Source organism: Amphimedon queenslandica, unplaced genomic scaffold (assembly GCF_000090795.2).
Source record: "Amphimedon queenslandica unplaced genomic scaffold, v1.1 AMPQUscaffold_13303, whole genome shotgun sequence".
NCBI lineage: Eukaryota > Metazoa > Porifera > Demospongiae > Haplosclerida > Niphatidae > Amphimedon > Amphimedon queenslandica.
In genome coordinates, this window is record NW_003546461.1 from 143,930 (window position 1) to 154,413 (window position 10,484).

General features: G+C 33.9%; 2 protein-coding genes across 2 annotated transcripts; both read right to left on the bottom strand.

Moving 5' to 3' along the window:
* Window positions 1-2,163: 2,163 nt before the first annotated feature.
* On the bottom strand, window positions 2,164-5,501 carry LOC109583474 (uncharacterized). The gene is made up of 8 exons (XM_019998854.1): window positions 5,253-5,501; window positions 4,868-5,182; window positions 4,529-4,813; window positions 4,407-4,480; window positions 3,929-4,130; window positions 3,538-3,882; window positions 3,393-3,491; window positions 2,164-3,345 (listed from the first exon to the last, which is right to left on the bottom strand). Exons 1-8 carry the CDS (start codon window positions 5,305-5,307, stop codon window positions 3,257-3,259), a joined length of 1,464 nt encoding a protein of 487 aa, XP_019854413.1. The 5' UTR covers window positions 5,308-5,501; the 3' UTR covers window positions 2,164-3,256.
* A 3,880-nt stretch (window positions 5,502-9,381) lies between these two features.
* On the bottom strand, window positions 9,382-10,392 carry LOC109583476 (uncharacterized). The gene is made up of 3 exons (XM_019998856.1): window positions 9,965-10,392; window positions 9,830-9,913; window positions 9,382-9,779 (listed from the first exon to the last, which is right to left on the bottom strand). Exons 1-3 carry the CDS (start codon window positions 10,320-10,322, stop codon window positions 9,622-9,624), a joined length of 600 nt encoding a protein of 199 aa, XP_019854415.1. The 5' UTR covers window positions 10,323-10,392; the 3' UTR covers window positions 9,382-9,621.
* Window positions 10,393-10,484: the final 92 nt, after the last annotated feature.

The window sequence follows — 10,484 nt, forward strand, 5'->3', positions numbered from 1 at the left end:
GTATAACGCAATGGTAAAACGCAAGAATAGAACTGGTTCTATTTTTGCGTTTTACCACTGTGTTATACAGCACTTCCGGTCGCAACGCAAGAATTCCGAACCTAGTTATACGATGCATTACGTAACCTACGTTAGATATTATAGACTACGTTACGTAGTCTAAAATATCTATGGTAGGATTCACCCCACTTCAAAATGGCTACTGCAACTTTTGCAGCCTTGCTAATTGCTATACCGGGAAAACGAGCTCCAATGCTTACCAGACTTCTTAGAGGACCTTATCTTGACCAGAGGACTCCAATGGTATCACTAGTGTGGCTCTAAACCTTGTCTAAGAGGAAAGTCATAACTGTGAGCTATGACCAGGGGCGTAGCTGGACCTTGGGTGACGGTAGAGTAAGGGAACAAAATGGCGTGCGGAGTGCGCCGCGATTTTGGCCACACCCCTTTTACGTAACAAAATGGAGGCATTTTCCTGCAAGCTGAGCGAAATCAGAGTGAAATTATCATTGTATATAGCTTTTTAAAAGCTGTGGTTATTAGCCACCCCCTTTTGTTATTGTAAGAACAATGAATATAATCTTTTAGGTTATAATTTCAATGAATATAATTATAAGGTCACTTTGATGGTAGGGCCCAGGCCCCTCAGGCCCTACCTCAGCTACGCACCTGGCTGTGACTGTTGGATCGTACTAGCTTACCTCATTCCGCCATTTTGTTAATTAAAGAAGCATGTGCTCCAAATTTGGGTGTGGCCGGCTGGCCGCGCATGCTCAGATCTCACTATAGATAATAGAGTAAATGAAAGGGATTGGAAACGGAAGCATGAGCATGAGCAAACCTCCATTCATTTGTATTGTTGCTAAGTAAACGGGCGGGTTGGGATTTTTTGACAGATTTTGGAGCAAAACAGAGATTTTCCTGCTTTATTCTTGAATAACTCCAAGAGAATACAATTCATGCAAACAAAACTCACACACAATACTAACCAATGTTTATGCTTTTTATTAATATTTTTTTCAGTAAATCAATGCATGCGTTAGTAGCTGCATCACTCTTTAACTAGAAATACCATCTTTTCCCCCTCTGAGAGACTCATTTTGTTCTTGAGCTACAATTAATTATAACCATTTTAAAGAGCTTGAAATCTCCTATGGAATGAGCTAATTTGGATGTTGATACCATGAAGCTTGAGTGTTTTATGAACAATAAAGTGTTTCAAAAACAGGTGACTTTGTGTACCTCTAACTGGTTGCAAAATGGCTTTTAGGAAACAAAAACCTTGCTGCAGGTAGCTCTAAAAATTTTATGTGGAATAGGCCATATATCAAAAGCAAGTGCTATCCTGGAGCAACATAAATTTTCTTCGAAATCCTGCCAGAGCAACTTCATCAATGGAGGAGATGGGAGATCAATTAAAACACTGATGGTTGCTATGCTTGGAATCAATTGCAATACTTAATGGAGGTTTCCAGCTAAGAGAAGGTATTAATCCTGCATACTATTCTTTTATCAAGTGTGTAATGAATTATTTTATTTCAAAAAACTAACAATTAATTAATGTTATAATACTAATGATAATATGAACTTGAAGTCTTGACAACAGGAAGAACAGGAATAGCTACAGGATTGCAGAGAAGATAGAGCTTCTTGAACAAGGACTCGCTGTCTCTCATAAATGCTGTAAAGTCATATCAATAATAATAAAACTATTGTTTGTGTGTAAAATCAATGAGTATCACAATTGCAACTGAAGAAATATTATAAGTATTATAAAAAATTAACACAAACAAGAACATAAAAAAATTAAAAAACAAAATTGAGCAGGATTCCGAACGACCAACGAAAATAGAAATAAAAATCCTACTCTTGTGATGCAAATTCTACTCTACATTGCAAGGTGATCCATAATTCTTACATAATAACCTTAAAAGTACAGTGTAGAGTAGAATTTGCGTCGTGAGAGTAGGATTTTCATTTCGTATTTTTGTTGGTCGTTCGGAATCCTACTCAATCTTGTTTTTTTTATTGTTTATGTTTATATATTGTACTGCATCTAATTTCTGCTTATTATAATAGTAAAAATGTATGAATAACAAAAGAAAAAATATATAAATATAACAAAAGGACAATTAATACAATTGATGAGTACAATGTATGTTACTTTGTTTATTTATAATTTGTTTGCCAGTTCATGTTCATTAATTGATTCTAATGCCATTATCAGTGTCTCCAGATTTTTTGTTGTTCCTAAAACAGGAATATGCCATTGACTCCTTTGATGCATGATACTCTTTTAACTACCAATAATGAGGGGTCACATGTAAGTACAGCATACAAGAATTCTATAAAAAAAGAGGAAAAAAATGAAAATGAGTTTTTAAATGCATATTTAATATTGCAAACACTATCTTAATTATGTCTTACCTTTATTCATCTTCCCACTAGCCAATGGGATTGTTGAATACATTTCTTTTGTATCATTACATGTTGATAAGGACTTTTGTATCCTCTGTTATTTAAAACAACTGTATTCCGAATTATTAAGATTTAAGCAGGAATGTTCTAGGGATGTTCTGTGTCACTACAGAATAATTCTTAGTGAGTGAGTATAAAACATTCCCTTGATTTTTCAGTATTATGCACTTTTTCTTCTATTGTTGGTGGGGCTTTGAGCATACTTAGTGTCCAAGTATACTACTCTGGTTGTACAAGTGTAGGATACCTCCCTGTCTGGAGGTGGTTATGGGTACTAACTCCCGCGAGATAAGTGCGGCACTGAGCCGGAGTCATGTATACCCATAATCACCTCCAGTACAGGGAGGCATAAAAATCTAGCTACTGATTTTCAATGGTTATAAAATACAAAATGGAAAATTTAGGTGTTGGAAAATTTCATATGCTGCCTATTTAGTCTAATATATTAATAGGGAAAAAGGGAATATTAGCAATTCTAAATTTAGTATGCCACATTGCTATACAAAAATTACCATCACTCGAAATATACCAGATTTACTAGCTGTAGTACGGCTAGTATTGCAGTATTGTTCTTATGTAAACTATGAAATTCCAGGTTGGTTAAGGCATGGATATATATATACTGGGGATATATACCATAACCCTTTCCATGGTAACCTCCCACACACCATGGTATAACTGCAAAGAGTGGATTCAGCCTAAATTTTTAAAATTATAGCAACAGCAAACTTGAGCAAAGTAATGATATAAAGAGATTAAAATAATTAGCATACGCTTCCTATATAGGATTAAAGTCAACTAGTTTTACTTCTTTATCATTATGCTCATGTTTCTTTTTGCTAGCTTTTCCTATTCCAAATCTATTCTCTGTAATGACAATATCAAAATAATGGAAATGTTAATGATTATTATACTTTTTGTAGAGAAAAAAGCCATGACAATTCCGATAACAATGATAATAAATATGACTACTGATACTAATGCTATCACTAGTCCAGTAGGAAAAGACGCCTCTAATTAAAATGATTTGATAATATAATATCAACATTTTTAGCTAACCATTAGCATCTGCAGGGGTTGTTGAGGATGGCAAGCCAAAAGATGAAGATGGTGATATTATAACTGAAATTGTTTCCATCACAATAATATCCCAAACAGCAAAAATTTTGTCTGGCTCATTGAAACATCCAACATAAAGTGTGACAGTGTAATTGCTGGGGTTCACCTCTTTTGTGCAAACACAAGGGTTTTCTCTAGTTATACTAATAGTGCCATGATTATGACCACTGCTACACTTGTATTCTACTAAACATTCCATGGTGTCACTTCCATCAATAAATTCAACCCCAACACAGATTTTTAAGTCTTCAACTGTAACATTTGATTCTTGAACTCCAAATGTATCTATGCACATTAGTTAGTGTTTTTAATAATTAAACAAATATCTTACTTATCTCAACTGGTTCAGATATTAATATACTAGTGCCATACTCTAAACTGATCAACATATTCCATTTTCTTTTGTCTATTTTTCCTGTCCTTATAGTCCCACTCACTTGTCCTTGATGATTAACTTTTGCATTTCCACTTGCATTAGTAGTGTCATTGAAATGTGCTATGATGTTATAGTCCCCAGCTAAGAATGAGGTGGTCTACAAGAACAATACCGTATAGCGGAAAATTTTCGTGGCCCAAAATTTTCGTGGATTTCGCGTTTTTTCAAAATCCACGAAAATAAAATCCGCGAAAATCAATTTTATACAGTTTAAGATGGCCGAATTGTAGAAAACCACGAAAATTAAACCCACAAAATTGATTTTTGGACGGATCCACAAAAATTTTGGGCCACGAAAATTTTCCGCTATACGGTATATGTGATATTCATTGAGTGGTTAATGGTGTGAATATAGTTATGGTCAGTTGCTTACGGAAGCAGTAAAGGTGAAATTCCATTGACCTTGTCTTGTTGAGCTATTTAAAATATGAACATTTTCCCATGTACCTGTTGATAAAATGCATTTTTTCTATTGAATTAACAAAATATTCTTACTACTTGGTCTTAAATCCACAATATCAAATGACACCGTGGCAGCACTTAGGCCAGCACTGCTATCGGCAGCTACACTGATATTATACTGCCCATATTGTTGACAATATTGTTTAGGGCAGTAACTGACAGTAGTGCTGTTTGAAATTAATGTTTCAGTTTTTTCAATATTTGCAATATCAATATTGACAATGTAGTGCTGTATAGTAAATGGTGCTTCCCAGCTACACTCAATACAGTCATCATCCGTCTGTTTACAGGATAAGTTGCCAACTTCAGATAATACACCTGTCAACACATTATTATACTGACAATAATTATCGTTACTCGGTGATACATTACCTTGTACTCTGAGTATCACTGAAGATGGGCTAAAGTGACCAATACCATATCCAAATGCAACACATTGTACTTCAGTGTTATTAAATGGATCCACTAGTCCTGGCATAATGAGAGAAGACACTGGTGTTCCTACTCCATTAACAATAACACCACGTGAAGTAAGTGACGAAGCTGATACTGTTTTATTCAATAACCAACTAATAGTGACAAGTGAATGATTTGATGAACAGTTGAAGACTACTGTATTTCCCTCATCAATAGTAGGAGGATCGGGAGTTGAAGTGAAAGTTACCTCTACGCCGGATTTTACTAGATCTAGAAGTTATTATAAACATAGATATGTTATAAATCACGAAACGCTTCGCTGATAGTCTACTGAACTAACCGGTCAGAAAAGGCATCACTGCCAACCATAGCCATAGATTTATGACCCTCGTCATTGTCAGAGCGAGATTGGTCAGAATGTTCTCTTTCGGTAAACTAGCCTTTTACGGCTGTTTATGTACATACTATAGTCCATATGCATAATCCATGTATAGGAGGCTACGCTTAATCATAGTAACAAGAGTAGATAATAATTAGAGGAGACTGCTTCATCACGGCGTAGAATTAAAGAGTCACATTCAGGATATTTTCAGTATTTTTGAGTAGTTATTCAAAAAATAACTTTTTAATAACTAGCAATAACTACTCAAACTCAATGAAAATACGGAAATATCCTGAATGTGACTCTTCAATTCTACGCCCAGACTCATTAAAAATTGAGTCTAGATTCCGGGATCCCGCAGTACTGTGGATTTCACCATACAGCCTCGGTGTCTTGCACTTCACTTGGATCACAACATAGATATTAGAGTAAATGAAAGGGATTGGAAACGGGGCATAGCAACAGGAAATGCTAGTTGGGTTACCACGTGACAACCATCAGTGTTTTGCCATCTCTAGGATGCCATCATCTATAGAGATGCCATCATCTAATAGAGATGCCATCATCTAGGAGATACAGACTGCTGTATCTCCCTCAGCAATAGTAGGAGATGAAGTGAATGTCACCTCAACATTGCCTACCAGTAATCAAATAGTGAATCCTATTATATAGAACTTCTCAGTACTAACCTGATGTAGACACTATAACTGATATCAGTAACAATAAGAAGAACGTCATTTTCTAAATCTTGACTTGTTTACTTTATAACATCATCATTTGTCATGATGAGTAAAGGCATTGATACAACTAATAAAAAACAACATTAATAGTTTTGATAACTACAAATGAAGTGACTATCCACCATGGATACACATCACTAAAGATACAGACACATTTAGTCTACATGTATATAAGAGTTTAATGTCTTTGTGATACTACACCATAAGCAGCACATGATTCCAACTGCAACTCATCAACTGATAATGGAGGAGGAAGAGACGAAGTAGCAGGTATTACTGGAGAAGTTATAGCTGATACTCCTAATCTAAAAATTACGACAAAATATTATCAAATAATATCTTACCAAGGACTGATGGACTTTGGCCACATTTTTAAGCTAACTTTAAAAATTTATAAATTCATTTTTGATCAAAATCAGCTCAAACTTCTACACAACATAAGAACATGTAGATCTATATGTATCAGGGCTATTATTAGTATACTGTTGGTGTTATTAAGCAATTGTTGAATAATCTGCATGGTAATGCTGTTATTTCTATTAATTTACTACAGGACATTCTCTTATGATCTCATTCAAGATGTCTAGCAAAACAATAATATTATCACAAGAAAAGCTAATTTATTCCTCTAAAGTACATCATGTTTGCTATTGTTATGCTATTATCATTGTTATTCAGTATTATGTATTAATTGGTTATTGGCATATTGTGCCACATAACTTTTTCCAGAATTATTAATGTCGTTATTGCATATATTAGTAATGATGTTATTAACTTGTCTAGCAGTTTAAAGATTCTACACTAAAATTCACTAAAATTACCGGTAGTACACACAATTATTGTTACAGGTTTTCAGTGTCTTTGTATCACAACTCCATATGCAGAGCATTCATTGGTTGGTATGTTATTGACATTAGCATTAGTACCAGTTATCATCTCAATGTTTTCATATTGGGCAGGAGGGGAAGGATTTCTCTCTTCTTCAGTTGTTATTGTGTTACCTATATCATGCTCGTAAAAACTACTGATCATTAATGAATAACACACCTTTTTTCCTGCACCAGATTACAATAAAAAGATAAATGAAAATAGACGCAAAGCACACTACAAGTGACAATCCCAGTATAGCACCTAAAATTACAAAATAATTTTAATTCAATTTCTTTCAGTTGTTTACCTCCAGTTGTGGCAAGTAAAGTTGATGAACAACTGGAAACAGTAGGAGATTGTAAATTTACTGTTGTTGATTGGTTTATTGAGAATAAAGGAATACTAGAACTGAAAGTAGATTCAATTGTAGGCAATGATCCAATAACAATGACTGAAGTAGAAGCTGCAGGTGAATATAAATAAACAGATCCATCACTATTGATATCATAGACACTGATACTGTATTGACCAGGTTCAACAGTCCCTGGGATTGATCCTATTCTGAGTTCTCTTAAAACAGTAGTTATGTAGTATAGTCCAATTGATGTTTCATGCATGACAATGTAACATCCAATTGCTTGTGACCCATGTACAAACTCACACATAAAACTGGTATTAGTGCTTTCAGTATAGAGAGAACTGTAAAGCTACTGATATCAAAGAAGCCTGTGTATGTACAAACAGACCAGTATGTGAGTAGTAAAGAATGATAATCAATTGTAAGCTTACTAGATCTAATAATAACTACATGGGAAGAGTTGGTAGTGTACAAGTCACTAACATGTGATAGTATTATTATAGTAAAGTTGTAATATCTGTCATCTGTTGATGAAGATGAGATATTGAATGTAGCTAATAGTTGACTCATAGTGATGTCAGTTATGTTGGTTGTATTATAACTGAAGGTACTATTAGTTTCTTGTAGTGATACTTGACTGATGCATAATGATGAACTGGATGGGGATAATTCAATCTATTATGATCCTTTAAAATTATTTATTATTATTATTATTAATGCTTACTTTAATAACCATAATCCAGTTTTGGAAACCATCACGATATTGTTGTACAAGCTCATTATTTAAAAGTACAGCTACATAATTGGAATAAACAATTCCATGTGCCATTATAAATGATATACTTACAATTTATTACATTGAAGATGTAATTAAATACTTCCCCTTCTCCTACACTATTGACAGCAGCTATACTAACAGTGTGGATACCAAAATTCTTAGGACAGTATGTCAATTGTGATACACTGACATTAGTTTGAAGTAGGATACTACCAGTAGATGTGATGTTAATATTATATCTTAGTATAGGAAAACCAGGTAGAGTGAAAGGAGGTGTCCAATAGAACTGATAACAACAAGAATCATTAGACTGTACTACAGTTAGATTATTAACAGGTTCTGGTCTACCTTGTACCCTCAGTATCACTGAAGATGGGCTGAAGTCACCAATACCAAACCCAAATGCAATACATTGTACTTCAGTGTCATTGAATAGATCTACTAGTCCTGGTATAGTGAGAGAAGAGACTGGTGTTGCTGCTCCATTAACAATAACACCAAGTGAAGTAAGTGTTGAAGCTGATATTGTTTTATTTAGTATCCAAGTAATAGTGACAGCTGAATGATTTGATGAACAGTTAAAGACGGCTGTATCTCCCTCAGCAATAGTAGGAGGATCATGAGATGAAGTGAATGTCACCTTAATATTGCCTACCAGTAATCAAATAGTGAATCCTATTATATAGAACTTCTCAGTACTAACCTGATGTAGACACTATAACTGATATCAGTAACAATAAGAAGAACGTCATTTTGTAAATCTTGACTTGTTTACTTTATAACATCATCATTCATCACAATGAGTAAAGGCATTGATACAACTAATAAAAAACAACATTAATAGTTTTGATAACTACAAATGGAGTGACTATCCACCATGGATACACATCGCTAAAGATACAGACACATTTAGTCTACATGTATATAAGAGTTTAATGTCTTTGTGATACTACACCATAAGCAGCAGATGATTCCAACTGCAACTCATCAACTGATAATGGAGGAAGAAGAGAAGTAGCAGGTATTACTGGGGAAGTTAGAGCTAATACTTCTAATCTGAAAATTACGACAAAATATTATCAAGTAATAACTTACCAAGGACTGATGGACTTTGGCCACGTTTTTGAGGTAACTTTAAAAATTCATAAATTCATTTTTGATCAAAATCAGCTCAAACTTCTACACAACATAAGAACATGTAGATCTATATGTATCAGGGCTATTATTAGTATACTATTGGTGTTATTAAGTAATTGTTGAATAATCTGGTACTGCTGTTATATCTATTAATCTTCTACAGGACATTCTCTTATGATCTCATTCAAGATGTCCAGCAAAACATTTATTATCACAAGAAAAACTAATTTATTCTCTAAAGTACATCATGTTTGCTAATTGTTATGCTATCATCATTGTTATTCAGTATTATGTATTAATTAATTATTGGTATATTGTGCCACATAACTGATTGCAGAATTATTAATGACATTATTACATATATTAGTAATGATGTTATTAACTTGTCTAGCAGTTTAATGATTCTTATCTAAAATTCACTAAAATTAGTACACACAATTATTGCTACAGGTTTTCAGTGTCTTGTATCACAACTCCATATGCAGAGCATTCATTGGTTGGTATGTTATAGACATTAGGATTAGTACCAGTTATCATCTCAATGTTTTCATATTGGGCAGGAGGGGAAGGATTTTTCTCTTCTTGAGTTCTCCTTGTGTTACCTATATCATGCTTGTAAAAACTACTGATCATTAGTCTATGAATAACACACCTTTTTTTCTGCACCAGATTACAATAAATAGATGAACAGAAAGAGACACAGAACAAATTATAAGTGACAATCCCAGCGTAACACCTAAAATACAAAATAATTTTAATTTAACTTACTGGTATTTCAGTTGTTTACTTCCAGTTGTTGTAAGTAAAGTTGATGAACAACTGGAAACAGTAGGAGATTGTAAATTCACTGTTGTTGACTGGTTTATTGAGAATAAAGGAATACTAGAACTGAAAGTATATTCAATTGTAGGCAATGACTCAGTAACAATGACTGAAGTAGAAGCTGCAGGTGTATATAAATGAACAGATCCATCACTATTGATATCATAGACACTGATACTGTATTGACCAGGCTCAACAGTCCCTGATATTGATCCTATTCTGAGTTCTCTTAAAACAGTAGTTATGTAGTATAGTCCAATTGATGTTTCATGCATGACAATGTAACATCCAATTGCTTGTGACCCATGTACAAACTCACACATGAAACTGGTATTAGTGCTGTCAGTAGAGAGAACTGTAAAGCTTCTAACATCAAAGAAGCCTGTGTACAAACAGGTGTGAGCAGTAAAGAATAATAATCAATTGTAAACTTACTAGATCTAATAATAACTACATGGGAAGAGTTGGTAGTGTACAAATCACTA

Bases quoted from the DNA above. Each gene is read 5' to 3' on its own strand.
- LOC109583474 (XM_019998854.1), bottom strand. From the start codon at position 5,307: ATGACGAGGGTCATAAATCTATGGCTATGGTTGGCAGTGATGCCTTTT. The intron at 3,883-3,928 runs GTAAGATATTTG...TAATGTGCATAG, and splicing joins ATCTGAACCAGTTGAGATAA to ATACATTTGGAGTTCAAGAA. The intron at 3,346-3,392 runs GTATAATAATCA...TTGTCATTACAG, and splicing joins GGCTTTTTTCTCTACAAAAA to AGAATAGATTTGGAATAGGA.
- LOC109583476 (XM_019998856.1), bottom strand. From the start codon at position 10,322: ATGTGTGAGTTTGTACATGGGTCACAAGCAATTGGATGTTACATTGTC. The intron at 9,914-9,964 runs GTAAACAACTGA...TTTGTATTTTAG, and splicing joins TTTACTTACAACAACTGGAA to GTGTTACGCTGGGATTGTCA. The intron at 9,780-9,829 runs GTGTGTTATTCA...AGCATGATATAG, and splicing joins AATCTGGTGCAGAAAAAAAG to GTAACACAAGGAGAACTCAA.